Source organism: Cydia strobilella, chromosome 9, assembly GCF_947568885.1.
Source record: "Cydia strobilella chromosome 9, ilCydStro3.1, whole genome shotgun sequence".
Taxonomy (NCBI): domain Eukaryota; kingdom Metazoa; phylum Arthropoda; class Insecta; order Lepidoptera; family Tortricidae; genus Cydia; species Cydia strobilella.
The window spans coordinates 1,223,280-1,240,888 of NC_086049.1; the positions used below are offsets into that span (position 1 = coordinate 1,223,280).

The window sequence follows — 17,609 nt, forward strand, 5'->3', positions numbered from 1 at the left end:
CTGCATCGTTCCCTAGCCAAGTATGTATTGTAGTTGTAGATATCTAGTAAGTTAAGTAATAATTAATTGTATCTAACATAGTTTTAAGTTCCTGCATGTTCGACTAACCTGTTATGGATTTCTGTGGTCCGAAATAAATGATTTTTATTTTTTATTTTATTTTTATTTATTAATAACAATCGTTACAGGTCTGTTTAGTGTACATGTGGTATACATATTAAAAGCCGTTTAGGTTATGTCGTTTAGGCTTTGTTTCGGTTATAGAATAAAACATTGTTACAGAGCGGCGTCTAGTGTGCGCAACGAGTCAGTATGTCTGGAGGTGGTGTCGATACTACGACGGTGCCTTGTACAAGATGCGGCCGTCAAACAACTGCTTTATACTAGTATGTATCAAATTGTATCACTGTTTCAAAAAATTCTATACAGCCATAGCTATGGATAAAGAAACATGTTTTTGCCCTAAAAATTTGAGTTCCAGAACATGCCCCTTGCCATATCCAAGAGTATCGGGATACGAAGTCCAGTTTCGGGGTCACTTGGAACTCAAAGCCAAATTGGCCTATAAGAAGCTTGGGGTGCTGAATAGAGCGTAACAGTACTTCACACCAGGTCACCGGCTTTCGTTATACAAAGCGCAGGTTCGACCACATATGGAGTACTGTTCTCATCTCTGGTCTGGAGCACCGAAATACCAACTCTTTCCACTTGACTCCATCCAACGTCGGGCAGTTCGTATTGTTGGCGATCCCGATCTCACAGTCGGTTTGGAACCTCTTAGCCTTCGGAGGGACGTTGGCTCTCTGTGCTTGTTCTACCGTCTGTACAATGGGGAATGTTCTGAAGAACTTTTTGATCTGGTGCCACCGTCACGTTTTTACCACCGCACCTCCCGCCAAAGAAACAAAGCTCATCCTCACTTTCTTGACACGTGGCAAACCAAAAACAAGCGGGCATCTCGCTCGTTTTTGCCCAGAACGTGCAAGTTGTGGAATTAGCTACCTTCTGAGGTGTTTCCTTTGCACTATGACATGGGGTTCCTCAAGAAGCAGGTATTTAGGGTTCTCAAAGGTGGGCAACGCATAAGTGGCTCCTCTGGTGTTGCTTATGTCCATGGGCGGCGATGACTGCTTCATGTTTTTCAAGTGTTTTGTTCTAATGGCTTAGGAACCTTAAGATTATGACTAATTATCTATGGCACCCTTTTTATTAAGAGTACTCTATTCTATTTTTTAAACAGAATTGTACGAGTGTGTAAAAGACAAGCCGGGCCTCCACGAGTGCGTTCTTGACTTTCTGAACGAGCACCTCACCAAATATTTGGAAGAGGAACGAGTGCTTTGGGACAAGTGTGTGCAAATCAACGAAGCCACCGCCGTATTAGTGGTTAGTACACTCTTTTAGACAGGTGTTATTTGATAAATTTCCATTCTGTAAAACAATGTTCTGTATAACAACGGGGAGCGGCGCGTTGAAGGTCACTCTATTGTATTTTTGTGTAGGCATCAAAATGGTAGGTATTTGCGTTTTCTTTGAGTAATAACTATCTGTTCGTAAGAACTATTATATAATCTGTGACCACGTACCATAAATAATAAGAATGTTATTATTATTAATCACCAGGAACCCATATCCCACCTCCTCTACGTGACAGCACAGTTCCTCCAAGAGGAGGAGGAGGAATTAGAGGACATTTTAGCCAGCCAGGCCGACAACGGCAGCGCCGCTTTACGCAGTAAGCTGGCACTAGATCTGACGAAGATTTGTGACAGCGAGCGGTTCGCTCATATTGAAGTGGTAAGAATATATTGTGTTATCTTCTGCTATTATCAATAGGGGCATTACTGCAATGTTCTGCCACCAAAGTGCAGCACTAGCCCCTTTAGTAAACCATAGAGTAACCTATACCAAAGATAGATATAACTCCGTAATAAATGGATACAGTCTAAGGAAAAAACGTGCCTCGAAAATCACGAAAATTTGATTCTCGATCAGATGGCGCCACTAGTTTTGGCCTACACTCGTATAGAGGGCGTTGACTGTTTCGTTTGTTATTTATAATTTTAACGCATACCAGTGAAAGAACATGGGTCAAAATCATATAAAAATAATTAATGCAAATAAAAAAATCATTTATCCATATTTAAATACATTTTATCGTATTTTTATAAATATTTATTTTTAGTTTTAAAGTGTGTCGACAGATGGCAGTGAATTTACTGGGGTTACAAAATTTACTATGACAGTACCGCTCTAGTATAAGTTACTCTATGCTTATACATACATGTTAACTTGTGTTAACAGCGCCATCTATGGGACACACTCTATTCTCTATCGAACCCGACCCAAAGGGTAAAAACTTAACCCCCCCCCCCTTCCACCCCTTCTTCGATTCTTTACCCCGATCATTACTATTAGGCTTGACCAACTGTATGTAATGTGTTGAGTAAAACACAGGTGATGATTACTCTATAGCTCCACGTTATACATGTGGGTGGTTTTAATTTGTGATGTCTACTCCCATCTTTTTCGTACACTTTCGTTGGGTAGGTGAACATTTATCTCGTTTTGAAAATTGATTTGCCAGATTAGCTATTTTTCATTTCCAGGATGACGTAGGCCTTTCAGACCTGACCCCCGAATCCCAGGCGAAAACCTTCAAGTTTCAGCAGATACTGTCATCGTACGAGGCGCTGGTCGCCTACCAGGTCATGAAGTGGGACCGTAATAGTCCTAAAACTACCGCCACTGTGCTTAATCTGTTCAAGGGGTACACACAGTTATTGGATAACACCAAGGTATGTTTCATAGAACCTTTTAGAATTTTAAGCTGTATATTACTTTGTAAAGACGGGCCTTACGGGCACTTAGAATAGTGGTGCGGCGGTGTCATTTTGGGTATCACTCACGAATTCAAGCCAATCGTGCAGTGTAACGCAACTAGTTGTGACCAATCGCGCGCGTGATGCGAACTCATCAACCAATTGCGTTATAGCATTCCACCCAGGCATACCAAACGAGAATGTTCGGTCGGAATTATATGAATAGGCCTATCTTTACTTTTGAAATCATTGATTTTAAGTGAAACATGGCGACAAGGTGTTCACCTCGAAGCATGGCTGAGGTTAAGATTGGACAGCTATACCTTTACCTGAAATACTCAATAAGCAGAAAGCTCTTTAACATATCTATTACAAAGGTGAAGTTTGTGCATAGATTATTTTGTCTTTAACAGGCAACACCAAAATTAGGCAAGAAGGGCAGTAAATCAACTCTAAACGAGACGCGAGAAACCGTCAAGTCGCAGAAGAGTCAAAAGTCACAGAATGACAAGGATAACAGGCCAGTCAAAGTGTCAAACTTGACTAAAGATAGAGGTGCTCCTTTCAAGACGTTACCTTGCGTCTGGGACCTGAAAATATGTCTACGAGTGATGGAACTGCTGTATAGGTAAGTTTTCTAATAAGTTTACTGTATTATGCTGTACATTTTTAGTCGTAGTATTTTTTACGTTAGGTTTTTGTTTCATTGTTTAAGTACCAGTTCCATCATCCGCACTTGACAGACTGATCAACGTCACCCGGCGCACCGCGGCGGTTTACTATGAAACTTTTTATACAATAAAATTTAACAACCTCTTTAACGATGACAAACAGTTGGTGCAACCCACCCTAAGTCTTAGAACTCTGTCGTTCGTGAATCGATTTATTTCATTACTTACTAGCGAACGGCCCCGGCTTCGCACGGGTTATACACGAAACCTTAACAAATTACACATCTAAACTTTCTTCAAGAGTAAAATTAGGTGAAAACTGCATGAAAGTCCATTCAGTAGTTTTTTAGTTTATCGCGAAAATACATACTTACATACAGATAGACGCGGCGCGGGACTTTGTTTTATAAGATTTAGTGATATATAATTTAGTGTAATTTGTATATAATTTAGTGTAATTTTTTCAATTTATGTTTTAATTTTATTTATAATCTATTTTAATTTAATTTTAATTGTAATGTTTAATTTGTATCATTGTGGACCATTGTTGTCTGAAGTTAAATAAATGATTGATTGATTGATTGATAATGCTAAAACATTTTAAATTCAAATAAATAAATTATAAACATCCGAAGAACCTAACCCAACTTTACTGAATCTAGGAGATGTTGATAACCGGTTTGATTTGTCATTCTGCTACTAAGAACATTACGTAGTGTTCGAAAAGCATTAGAATAAACCGTTGAAGTTTTTGAAGATTATGCCTAGTTTAAATATATAAATTAACACACTTTTTTTTCAGCGAAGAAGTCCCGTGGTGCACTCTCGAGCAACGAAACCGAATTCGTAGCTCACGAGAGTTCCACCATTGGTCGCTGCGCTGTGTCCGCTCTGTGGTCGAACTAGCGGACAAGCAGGGGGTTAAACTCATCGCTCATATAGCCACAATTATGTACAAGCGGTGTGTCTGCAGGTATGTAATGATAACTGACGGTTATTACTACCTTCTTACTCTCGAGACTTCCATCATTGGTCGTTGCGCTGTGTCCGCCCTGTGGCCGAACTGAGCGACGCGCAGGGGGTTAAACTCATCAGTAACATAGCCACAATGAGGGCTACCGTTTTTGTGCTCACCAGTTGGCACCACTGTAGATGTAGGTCCAGAAAAACAGATCTCAATATTCTTCTATGCTTATTTTTATAAAATTAATACGTTCTAATATACACAAAGGCATTTTAACGTCTAAATGTGTCCTTTTATTCAACCTGTTTTGCATATATTTTATTTGCCATTTTTAGGGTTCCGTACCCAAAGGGTAAAAACTGGACCCTATTACTAAGACTCCGCTGTCCGTCTGTCCGTCCGTCTGTGCGTCCGTCTGTCCGTCTGTCTGTCTGTCACCAGGCTGTATCTCATGAACTGTGATAGCTAGACAGTTGAAGTTTTCACAGATGATGTATTTCTGTTGCCGCTATAACAACAAATGCTAAAAACAGAATAATATAAATATTTAAATGGGGCTCCCATACAACAAACGTGATTTTTTTGCAGTTTTTTTCAACAAACGTGATTTTTTTGCAGTTTGTGGTAAATCTTTGTCCAAAATGGACAAAGATTTACCACAATTACGAATAAGGAGTGAAAATTCCCGATAAAAAAGCGTGAAACCCCCAAAACTTTAATGCATTTGTCATTTTGAAAGACCTCCATCTACACTAGCGCTCCTGGCGGCGAAATTAAACGCGGCAGCCCTCATTATACAAGCGATGTGTCTGCAGGCATGTGCTTAATGTTTTTTAAATTAATTTATTCAGAACACAAACAGTCACACATACAAACTTTGACCTTGGGGGTCATCCATTAATTACATCACACATTTAAGGGGAGGGAGGGGGTCAAGAAAATGTGACATGTTGTGACAAGGGGGTGGGCACAAATTTTGTGACGTCACTTTAACTTCATCAGTAACAGAAATTTATTTAAATTGTTTTATTCGCTGTACACTTAAATTACAAGTTTTTGGAACGATAATCGTTTAATTTTCTCTCCTAATCAGTATTGGGATATAAAATAACTAATATTTCTCTTGTCAAAAAAATTTTCATAAAATATTGATAGTACTTAATTCGATTTGCCGATTTCGTTGAAAAAACTGTGACAGTACACCAGGGCTGGGGGGAGGGCTTTGCCAAATGTGACCAAGTGTGTCAAAAAACCTAGAAATTGGTGTGACGTAATTAATGGATGACCCCTTGACCGTGACCTTGACCTTTTTAACTAATTATTTATATAAAAAGTAATATTACATATAACTATAGTTTACTAAGTACACTGTTGTAATACTTGTAATGTTCACATTCCGCCAGATTCCGTGACATGTGTGAGTTTGACGACACGACGGCGCTGGGTTGTGTTGAGTTGTTCACAGATTGTCTCACGTTCATCCTGTCCCCCGACCACGCCTTCAAAACTGACAGTTTCCTGTCGACAATCAGTAAGTTTTTCAAGATTTTATTTAACTTGCAACATTTGTTCCCTTGGTTACGAAAAATCTACTATTACAAAAAATACAAAAGGTTTGTTTTATGAATGTGAATGATACGTACAAATGAAAACATCTATATTTTGCATCTAAATCTAAAGGACCATGGGCCATGGGCAACTTTAACTTTGTATGGAGCTTGGTCCAAAAACCAACAGAAATGAGAGTTAGGTAGATAGGTATTTCTATGTACTTCATTTCGTTCTATGGGCACCAAGCGGAATTCCATTGCAGAACTGAGATATTGGTATTTTAGTCAAAATGACGTCACCCTTATTACCTAGTCAATAGAGTCGAAGTAAGTAAATTTATGCTGCAGGGTAGATGTTCGGGCGAGCGCGGCGGTGGACTCTATTGCCTTTGTAACTCTGTTGGTTTTTGGATCGTTTTGACGCAAAGTCCTTTCAGCGGAAATATCAGAAGAGCAAGAATCCTCCTACATAGCCGCGATACTAGAGCACGTCCACACAGCTCTCTCTCAAGTAGAAGAGGAGAGCGCAGAAGAGGGAGACAGCGTGAACAAAAAACTAGTGTCGGCGTGTTGCCAGCTCGCTGCCGTACTGTTGGAGACCCCACTGGTTGCCTGCGAGAGATATACTGCAGTAAGAAACATTTTAGATTTTTTTACATTAGTATCCTCCCACATAGCCGCGATACTAGAGCACGTCCACACAGCTCTCTCTCAAGTAGAAGAGAGCGCGGAAGAGGGAGACAGCGTGAACAAGAAACTAGTGTCGGCGTATTGCCAGCTCGCTGCCGTGTTGTTGGAGACCCCAGTATAAAATAAAATAAAATAAGTGGTTCCTTGCGAGAGATATACTATATTAACACACTATATCCAGTACAATAAATATTAATCCATTATGTTTTCTAGGCGTTGTTAAAGCTAGAAGAATACGTTCGAACCAGTAAACAGGATTGCCTGTCACTCATTCCACCGCTACTGACGGCCGGAGCGAGGATACAGCAGGAGGCGCCATTGCTGGACGAGCTGTTGGATAAGCTGGCCAGCGCGCTGGGCAGGATTGATGTAAGTGACAGACAGACAGAATTGCCTGTCACTCATTCCACCGCTACTGACGGCCGGAGCGAGGATACAGCAGGAGGCGCCATTGCTGGACGAGCTGTTGGATAAGCTGGCCAGCGCGCTGGGCAGAATTGATGTAAGTGACAGACAGACAGAATTGCCTGTCACTCATTCCACCGCTACTGACGGCCGGGGCGAGAATAAAGCAGGAGGCGCTATTGCTGGACGAGATGCTGGATAAGCTGGCCAGCGTGTTGGACAGGATTGATGTAAGTGAGACAGATAGAGAGCGACAGAGAAGAGAATACAATAGGAGGCACACTTTCATGCAGATTTTGTAAACAAGCCAGAAGCCCCAGCGGGGCTTTCTTCTAGTGTTTACCTTATCTATAATCAAAGATAGATATAACACTGATTTAAACTTTCACGATTTTTACTCATTAAAGAACTCCGTAATAGATGGATACAGTCTAAGGAAAAAACGTGCCTCGAAAATTAAGAAAATTTGATTCTCGTTCAGAGGGCGCTACTAGTTTTGGCCTACAGTCGTATAGATGGCGTTGACGGTTTCGTTTGTAATTTAACAATTTTAACGCATATCAGTGAAAGAACATGGGTCAAAATCATAAAAATAATTAATGCAAATAAAAAAAATCATTTATCTATATTTAAATACATTCTATCGTATTTTTATAAATCTTCATTTTTAGTTTTAAAGTGTGTCGACAGATGGCAGTGAATTTACTGGGGTTACAAAATTTACTATGACAGTACCGCTCTAGTATAAGTTACTCTATGCTATAATATAATACTTACTCTTGATTGATTCACTATTCTCCGGTCACAGGAAGAAGACACGTCCGCCGGTGGCGAAGAATCCCCCAACTTCCCGTCCATCGAGTGTCGCACCGGGCACACCGTGCTGCCGCACGTCTGCGCGCACCTGACCCGGCTCGGCTCCGGCGCCGAGCTCCTGCTGCAGCGCGCGAGGGACCTGGCCGCCGCGCTGCCTGCAGCCACTAGGGGACAGGCACAGGCTATTGAAAGAGGTTAATGGTTTAACTTCCCGTCCATCGAGTGTCGCACCGGGCACACCGTGCTGCCGCACGTCTGCGCGCACCTGACCCGGCTCGGCTCCGGCGCCGAGCTCCTGCTGCAGCGCGCGAGGGACCTGGCCGCCGCGCTGCCTGCAGCCACTAGGGGACAGGCACAGGCTATTGAAAGAGGTTAATGGTTTAACTTCCCGTCCATCGAGTGTCGCACCGGGCACACCGTGCTGCCGCACGTCTGCGCGCACCTGACCCGGCTCGGCTCCGGCGCCGAGCTCCTGCTGCAGCGCGCGAGGGACCTGGCCGCCGCGCTGCCTGCAGCCACTAGGGGACAGGCACAGGCTATTGAAAGAGGTTAATGGTTTAACTTCCCGTCCATCGAGTGTCGCACCGGGCACACCGTGCTGCCGCACGTCTGCGCGCACCTGACCCGGCTCGGCTCCGGCGCCGAGCTCCTGCTGCAGCGCGCGAGGGACCTGGCCGCCGCGCTGCCTGCAGCCACTAGGGGACAGGCACAGGCTATTGAAAGAGGTTAATGGTTTAACTTCCCGTCCATCGAGTGTCGCACCGGGCACACCGTGCTGCCGCACGTCTGCGCGCACCTGACCCGGCTCGGCTCCGGCGCCGAGCTCCTGCTGCAGCGCGCGAGGGACCTGGCCGCCGCGCTGCCTGCAGCCACTAGGGGACAGGCACAGGCTATTGAAAGAGGTTAATGGTTTAACTTCCCGTCCATCGAGTGTCGCACCGGGCACACCGTGCTGCCGCACGTCTGCGCGCACCTGACCCGGCTCGGCTCCGGCGCCGAGCTCCTGCTGCAGCGCGCGAGGGACCTGGCCGCCGCGCTGCCTGCAGCCACTAGGGGACAGGCACAGGCTATTGAAAGAGGTTAATGGTTTAACTTCCCGTCCATCGAGTGTCGCACCGGGCACACCGTGCTGCCGCACGTCTGCGCGCACCTGACCCGGCTCGGCTCCGGCGCCGAGCTCCTGCTGCAGCGCGCGAGGGACCTGGCCGCCGCGCTGCCTGCAGCCACTAGGGGACAGGCACAGGCTATTGAAAGAGGTTAATGGTTTAACTTCCCGTCCATCGAGTGTCGCACCGGGCACACCGTGCTGCCGCACGTCTGCGCGCACCTGACCCGGCTCGGCTCCGGCGCCGAGCTCCTGCTGCAGCGCGCGAGGGACCTGGCCGCCGCGCTGCCTGCAGCCACTAGGGGACAGGCACAGGCTATTGAAAGAGGTTAATGGTTTAACTTCCCGTCCATCGAGTGTCGCACCGGGCACACCGTGCTGCCGCACGTCTGCGCGCACCTGACCCGGCTCGGCTCCGGCGCCGAGCTCCTGCTGCAGCGCGCGAGGGACCTGGCCGCCGCGCTGCCTGCAGCCACTAGGGGACAGGCACAGGCTATTGAAAGAGGTTAATGGTTTAACTTCCCGTCCATCGAGTGTCGCACCGGGCACACCGTGCTGCCGCACGTCTGCGCGCACCTGACCCGGCTCGGCTCCGGCGCCGAGCTCCTGCTGCAGCGCGCGAGGGACCTGGCCGCCGCGCTGCCTGCAGCCACTAGGGGACAGGCACAGGCTATTGAAAGAGGTTAATGGTTTAACTTCCCGTCCATCGAGTGTCGCACCGGGCACACCGTGCTGCCGCACGTCTGCGCGCACCTGACCCGGCTCGGCTCCGGCGCCGAGCTCCTGCTGCAGCGCGCGAGGGACCTGGCCGCCGCGCTGCCTGCAGCCACTAGGGGACAGGCACAGGCTATTGAAAGAGGTTAATGGTTTAACTTCCCGTCCATCGAGTGTCGCACCGGGCACACCGTGCTGCCGCACGTCTGCGCGCACCTGACCCGGCTCGGCTCCGGCGCCGAGCTCCTGCTGCAGCGCGCGAGGGACCTGGCCGCCGCGCTGCCTGCAGCCACTAGGGGACAGGCACAGGCTATTGAAAGAGGTTAATGGTTTAACTTCCCGTCCATCGAGTGTCGCACCGGGCACACCGTGCTGCCGCACGTCTGCGCGCACCTGACCCGGCTCGGCTCCGGCGCCGAGCTCCTGCTGCAGCGCGCGAGGGACCTGGCCGCCGCGCTGCCTGCAGCCACTAGGGGACAGGCACAGGCTATTGAAAGAGGTTAATGGTTTAACTTCCCGTCCATCGAGTGTCGCACCGGGCACACCGTGCTGCCGCACGTCTGCGCGCACCTGACCCGGCTCGGCTCCGGCGCCGAGCTCCTGCTGCAGCGCGCGAGGGACCTGGCCGCCGCGCTGCCTGCAGCCACTAGGGGACAGGCACAGGCTATTGAAAGAGGTTAATGGTTTAACTTCCCGTCCATCGAGTGTCGCACCGGGCACACCGTGCTGCCGCACGTCTGCGCGCACCTGACCCGGCTCGGCTCCGGCGCCGAGCTCCTGCTGCAGCGCGCGAGGGACCTGGCCGCCGCGCTGCCTGCAGCCACTAGGGGACAGGCACAGGCTATTGAAAGAGGTTAATGGTTTAACTTCCCGTCCATCGAGTGTCGCACCGGGCACACCGTGCTGCCGCACGTCTGCGCGCACCTGACCCGGCTCGGCTCCGGCGCCGAGCTCCTGCTGCAGCGCGCGAGGGACCTGGCCGCCGCGCTGCCTGCAGCCACTAGGGGACAGGCACAGGCTATTGAAAGAGGTTAATGGTTTAACTTCCCGTCCATCGAGTGTCGCACCGGGCACACCGTGCTGCCGCACGTCTGCGCGCACCTGACCCGGCTCGGCTCCGGCGCCGAGCTCCTGCTGCAGCGCGCGAGGGACCTGGCCGCCGCGCTGCCTGCAGCCACTAGGGGACAGGCACAGGCTATTGAAAGAGGTTAATGGTTTAACTTCCCGTCCATCGAGTGTCGCACCGGGCACACCGTGCTGCCGCACGTCTGCGCGCACCTGACCCGGCTCGGCTCCGGCGCCGAGCTCCTGCTGCAGCGCGCGAGGGACCTGGCCGCCGCGCTGCCTGCAGCCACTAGGGGACAGGCACAGGCTATTGAAAGAGGTTAATGGTTTAACTTCCCGTCCATCGAGTGTCGCACCGGGCACACCGTGCTGCCGCACGTCTGCGCGCACCTGACCCGGCTCGGCTCCGGCGCCGAGCTCCTGCTGCAGCGCGCGAGGGACCTGGCCGCCGCGCTGCCTGCAGCCACTAGGGGACAGGCACAGGCTATTGAAAGAGGTTAATGGTTTAACTTCCCGTCCATCGAGTGTCGCACCGGGCACACCGTGCTGCCGCACGTCTGCGCGCACCTGACCCGGCTCGGCTCCGGCGCCGAGCTCCTGCTGCAGCGCGCGAGGGACCTGGCCGCCGCGCTGCCTGCAGCCACTAGGGGACAGGCACAGGCTATTGAAAGAGGTTAATGGTTTAACTTCCCGTCCATCGAGTGTCGCACCGGGCACACCGTGCTGCCGCACGTCTGCGCGCACCTGACCCGGCTCGGCTCCGGCGCCGAGCTCCTGCTGCAGCGCGCGAGGGACCTGGCCGCCGCGCTGCCTGCAGCCACTAGGGGACAGGCACAGGCTATTGAAAGAGGTTAATGGTTTAACTTCCCGTCCATCGAGTGTCGCACCGGGCACACCGTGCTGCCGCACGTCTGCGCGCACCTGACCCGGCTCGGCTCCGGCGCCGAGCTCCTGCTGCAGCGCGCGAGGGACCTGGCCGCCGCGCTGCCTGCAGCCACTAGGGGACAGGCACAGGCTATTGAAAGAGGTTAATGGTTTAACTTCCCGTCCATCGAGTGTCGCACCGGGCACACCGTGCTGCCGCACGTCTGCGCGCACCTGACCCGGCTCGGCTCCGGCGCCGAGCTCCTGCTGCAGCGCGCGAGGGACCTGGCCGCCGCGCTGCCTGCAGCCACTAGGGGACAGGCACAGGCTATTGAAAGAGGTTAATGGTTTAACTTCCCGTCCATCGAGTGTCGCACCGGGCACACCGTGCTGCCGCACGTCTGCGCGCACCTGACCCGGCTCGGCTCCGGCGCCGAGCTCCTGCTGCAGCGCGCGAGGGACCTGGCCGCCGCGCTGCCTGCAGCCACTAGGGGACAGGCACAGGCTATTGAAAGAGGTTAATGGTTTAACTTCCCGTCCATCGAGTGTCGCACCGGGCACACCGTGCTGCCGCACGTCTGCGCGCACCTGACCCGGCTCGGCTCCGGCGCCGAGCTCCTGCTGCAGCGCGCGAGGGACCTGGCCGCCGCGCTGCCTGCAGCCACTAGGGGACAGGCACAGGCTATTGAAAGAGGTTAATGGTTTAACTTCCCGTCCATCGAGTGTCGCACCGGGCACACCGTGCTGCCGCACGTCTGCGCGCACCTGACCCGGCTCGGCTCCGGCGCCGAGCTCCTGCTGCAGCGCGCGAGGGACCTGGCCGCCGCGCTGCCTGCAGCCACTAGGGGACAGGCACAGGCTATTGAAAGAGGTTAATGGTTTAACTTCCCGTCCATCGAGTGTCGCACCGGGCACACCGTGCTGCCGCACGTCTGCGCGCACCTGACCCGGCTCGGCTCCGGCGCCGAGCTCCTGCTGCAGCGCGCGAGGGACCTGGCCGCCGCGCTGCCTGCAGCCACTAGGGGACAGGCACAGGCTATTGAAAGAGGTTAATGGTTTAACTTCCCGTCCATCGAGTGTCGCACCGGGCACACCGTGCTGCCGCACGTCTGCGCGCACCTGACCCGGCTCGGCTCCGGCGCCGAGCTCCTGCTGCAGCGCGCGAGGGACCTGGCCGCCGCGCTGCCTGCAGCCACTAGGGGACAGGCACAGGCTATTGAAAGAGGTTAATGGTTTAACTTCCCGTCCATCGAGTGTCGCACCGGGCACACCGTGCTGCCGCACGTCTGCGCGCACCTGACCCGGCTCGGCTCCGGCGCCGAGCTCCTGCTGCAGCGCGCGAGGGACCTGGCCGCCGCGCTGCCTGCAGCCACTAGGGGACAGGCACAGGCTATTGAAAGAGGTTAATGGTTTAACTTCCCGTCCATCGAGTGTCGCACCGGGCACACCGTGCTGCCGCACGTCTGCGCGCACCTGACCCGGCTCGGCTCCGGCGCCGAGCTCCTGCTGCAGCGCGCGAGGGACCTGGCCGCCGCGCTGCCTGCAGCCACTAGGGGACAGGCACAGGCTATTGAAAGAGGTTAATGGTTTAACTTCCCGTCCATCGAGTGTCGCACCGGGCACACCGTGCTGCCGCACGTCTGCGCGCACCTGACCCGGCTCGGCTCCGGCGCCGAGCTCCTGCTGCAGCGCGCGAGGGACCTGGCCGCCGCGCTGCCTGCAGCCACTAGGGGACAGGCACAGGCTATTGAAAGAGGTTAATGGTTTAACTTCCCGTCCATCGAGTGTCGCACCGGGCACACCGTGCTGCCGCACGTCTGCGCGCACCTGACCCGGCTCGGCTCCGGCGCCGAGCTCCTGCTGCAGCGCGCGAGGGACCTGGCCGCCGCGCTGCCTGCAGCCACTAGGGGACAGGCACAGGCTATTGAAAGAGGTTAATGGTTTAACTTCCCGTCCATCGAGTGTCGCACCGGGCACACCGTGCTGCCGCACGTCTGCGCGCACCTGACCCGGCTCGGCTCCGGCGCCGAGCTCCTGCTGCAGCGCGCGAGGGACCTGGCCGCCGCGCTGCCTGCAGCCACTAGGGGACAGGCACAGGCTATTGAAAGAGGTTAATGGTTTAACTTCCCGTCCATCGAGTGTCGCACCGGGCACACCGTGCTGCCGCACGTCTGCGCGCACCTGACCCGGCTCGGCTCCGGCGCCGAGCTCCTGCTGCAGCGCGCGAGGGACCTGGCCGCCGCGCTGCCTGCAGCCACTAGGGGACAGGCACAGGCTATTGAAAGAGGTTAATGGTTTAACTTCCCGTCCATCGAGTGTCGCACCGGGCACACCGTGCTGCCGCACGTCTGCGCGCACCTGACCCGGCTCGGCTCCGGCGCCGAGCTCCTGCTGCAGCGCGCGAGGGACCTGGCCGCCGCGCTGCCTGCAGCCACTAGGGGACAGGCACAGGCTATTGAAAGAGGTTAATGGTTTAACTTCCCGTCCATCGAGTGTCGCACCGGGCACACCGTGCTGCCGCACGTCTGCGCGCACCTGACCCGGCTCGGCTCCGGCGCCGAGCTCCTGCTGCAGCGCGCGAGGGACCTGGCCGCCGCGCTGCCTGCAGCCACTAGGGGACAGGCACAGGCTATTGAAAGAGGTTAATGGTTTAACTTCCCGTCCATCGAGTGTCGCACCGGGCACACCGTGCTGCCGCACGTCTGCGCGCACCTGACCCGGCTCGGCTCCGGCGCCGAGCTCCTGCTGCAGCGCGCGAGGGACCTGGCCGCCGCGCTGCCTGCAGCCACTAGGGGACAGGCACAGGCTATTGAAAGAGGTTAATGGTTTAACTTCCCGTCCATCGAGTGTCGCACCGGGCACACCGTGCTGCCGCACGTCTGCGCGCACCTGACCCGGCTCGGCTCCGGCGCCGAGCTCCTGCTGCAGCGCGCGAGGGACCTGGCCGCCGCGCTGCCTGCAGCCACTAGGGGACAGGCACAGGCTATTGAAAGAGGTTAATGGTTTAACTTCCCGTCCATCGAGTGTCGCACCGGGCACACCGTGCTGCCGCACGTCTGCGCGCACCTGACCCGGCTCGGCTCCGGCGCCGAGCTCCTGCTGCAGCGCGCGAGGGACCTGGCCGCCGCGCTGCCTGCAGCCACTAGGGGACAGGCACAGGCTATTGAAAGAGGTTAATGGTTTAACTTCCCGTCCATCGAGTGTCGCACCGGGCACACCGTGCTGCCGCACGTCTGCGCGCACCTGACCCGGCTCGGCTCCGGCGCCGAGCTCCTGCTGCAGCGCGCGAGGGACCTGGCCGCCGCGCTGCCTGCAGCCACTAGGGGACAGGCACAGGCTATTGAAAGAGGTTAATGGTTTAACTTCCCGTCCATCGAGTGTCGCACCGGGCACACCGTGCTGCCGCACGTCTGCGCGCACCTGACCCGGCTCGGCTCCGGCGCCGAGCTCCTGCTGCAGCGCGCGAGGGACCTGGCCGCCGCGCTGCCTGCAGCCACTAGGGGACAGGCACAGGCTATTGAAAGAGGTTAATGGTTTAACTTCCCGTCCATCGAGTGTCGCACCGGGCACACCGTGCTGCCGCACGTCTGCGCGCACCTGACCCGGCTCGGCTCCGGCGCCGAGCTCCTGCTGCAGCGCGCGAGGGACCTGGCCGCCGCGCTGCCTGCAGCCACTAGGGGACAGGCACAGGCTATTGAAAGAGGTTAATGGTTTAACTTCCCGTCCATCGAGTGTCGCACCGGGCACACCGTGCTGCCGCACGTCTGCGCGCACCTGACCCGGCTCGGCTCCGGCGCCGAGCTCCTGCTGCAGCGCGCGAGGGACCTGGCCGCCGCGCTGCCTGCAGCCACTAGGGGACAGGCACAGGCTATTGAAAGAGGTTAATGGTTTAACTTCCCGTCCATCGAGTGTCGCACCGGGCACACCGTGCTGCCGCACGTCTGCGCGCACCTGACCCGGCTCGGCTCCGGCGCCGAGCTCCTGCTGCAGCGCGCGAGGGACCTGGCCGCCGCGCTGCCTGCAGCCACTAGGGGACAGGCACAGGCTATTGAAAGAGGTTAATGGTTTAACTTCCCGTCCATCGAGTGTCGCACCGGGCACACCGTGCTGCCGCACGTCTGCGCGCACCTGACCCGGCTCGGCTCCGGCGCCGAGCTCCTGCTGCAGCGCGCGAGGGACCTGGCCGCCGCGCTGCCTGCAGCCACTAGGGGACAGGCACAGGCTATTGAAAGAGGTTAATGGTTTAACTTCCCGTCCATCGAGTGTCGCACCGGGCACACCGTGCTGCCGCACGTCTGCGCGCACCTGACCCGGCTCGGCTCCGGCGCCGAGCTCCTGCTGCAGCGCGCGAGGGACCTGGCCGCCGCGCTGCCTGCAGCCACTAGGGGACAGGCACAGGCTATTGAAAGAGGTTAATGGTTTAACTTCCCGTCCATCGAGTGTCGCACCGGGCACACCGTGCTGCCGCACGTCTGCGCGCACCTGACCCGGCTCGGCTCCGGCGCCGAGCTCCTGCTGCAGCGCGCGAGGGACCTGGCCGCCGCGCTGCCTGCAGCCACTAGGGGACAGGCACAGGCTATTGAAAGAGGTTAATGGTTTAACTTCCCGTCCATCGAGTGTCGCACCGGGCACACCGTGCTGCCGCACGTCTGCGCGCACCTGACCCGGCTCGGCTCCGGCGCCGAGCTCCTGCTGCAGCGCGCGAGGGACCTGGCCGCCGCGCTGCCTGCAGCCACTAGGGGACAGGCACAGGCTATTGAAAGAGGTTAATGGTTTAACTTCCCGTCCATCGAGTGTCGCACCGGGCACACCGTGCTGCCGCACGTCTGCGCGCACCTGACCCGGCTCGGCTCCGGCGCCGAGCTCCTGCTGCAGCGCGCGAGGGACCTGGCCGCCGCGCTGCCTGCAGCCACTAGGGGACAGGCACAGGCTATTGAAAGAGGTTAATGGTTTAACTTCCCGTCCATCGAGTGTCGCACCGGGCACACCGTGCTGCCGCACGTCTGCGCGCACCTGACCCGGCTCGGCTCCGGCGCCGAGCTCCTGCTGCAGCGCGCGAGGGACCTGGCCGCCGCGCTGCCTGCAGCCACTAGGGGACAGGCACAGGCTATTGAAAGAGGTTAATGGTTTAACTTCCCGTCCATCGAGTGTCGCACCGGGCACACCGTGCTGCCGCACGTCTGCGCGCACCTGACCCGGCTCGGCTCCGGCGCCGAGCTCCTGCTGCAGCGCGCGAGGGACCTGGCCGCCGCGCTGCCTGCAGCCACTAGGGGACAGGCACAGGCTATTGAAAGAGGTTAATGGTTTAACTTCCCGTCCATCGAGTGTCGCACCGGGCACACCGTGCTGCCGCACGTCTGCGCGCACCTGACCCGGCTCGGCTCCGGCGCCGAGCTCCTGCTGCAGCGCGCGAGGGACCTGGCCGCCGCGCTGCCTGCAGCCACTAGGGGACAGGCACAGGCTATTGAAAGAGGTTAATGGTTTAACTTCCCGTCCATCGAGTGTCGCACCGGGCACACCGTGCTGCCGCACGTCTGCGCGCACCTGACCCGGCTCGGCTCCGGCGCCGAGCTCCTGCTGCAGCGCGCGAGGGACCTGGCCGCCGCGCTGCCTGCAGCCACTAGGGGACAGGCACAGGCTATTGAAAGAGGTTAATGGTTTAACTTCCCGTCCATCGAGTGTCGCACCGGGCACACCGTGCTGCCGCACGTCTGCGCGCACCTGACCCGGCTCGGCTCCGGCGCCGAGCTCCTGCTGCAGCGCGCGAGGGACCTGGCCGCCGCGCTGCCTGCAGCCACTAGGGGACAGGCACAGGCTATTGAAAGAGGTTAATGGTTTAACTTCCCGTCCATCGAGTGTCGCACCGGGCACACCGTGCTGCCGCACGTCTGCGCGCACCTGACCCGGCTCGGCTCCGGCGCCGAGCTCCTGCTGCAGCGCGCG

General features: G+C 55.4%; 1 protein-coding gene across 1 annotated transcript in view; it reads left to right on the plus strand.

Annotated features, from left to right (window-relative positions):
* LOC134743975 (uncharacterized) overlaps positions 1 to 17,609 on the plus strand; it is a 67,188-nt gene that overhangs the window by 27,130 nt on the left and 22,449 nt on the right. The window contains exons 26-36 of the mRNA XM_063677606.1: positions 283 to 386; positions 1,241 to 1,386; positions 1,624 to 1,797; positions 2,610 to 2,798; positions 3,236 to 3,450; positions 4,296 to 4,466; positions 5,861 to 5,988; positions 6,445 to 6,638; positions 6,911 to 7,162; positions 7,207 to 7,332; positions 7,911 to 8,078. Of these exons, the coding sequence (XP_063533676.1) occupies positions 283 to 386; positions 1,241 to 1,386; positions 1,624 to 1,797; positions 2,610 to 2,798; positions 3,236 to 3,450; positions 4,296 to 4,466; positions 5,861 to 5,988; positions 6,445 to 6,638; positions 6,911 to 7,162; positions 7,207 to 7,332; positions 7,911 to 8,078 (1,867 nt within the window). The remainder of the gene's footprint in view (positions 1 to 282; positions 387 to 1,240; positions 1,387 to 1,623; positions 1,798 to 2,609; positions 2,799 to 3,235; positions 3,451 to 4,295; positions 4,467 to 5,860; positions 5,989 to 6,444; positions 6,639 to 6,910; positions 7,163 to 7,206; positions 7,333 to 7,910; positions 8,079 to 17,609) is intronic.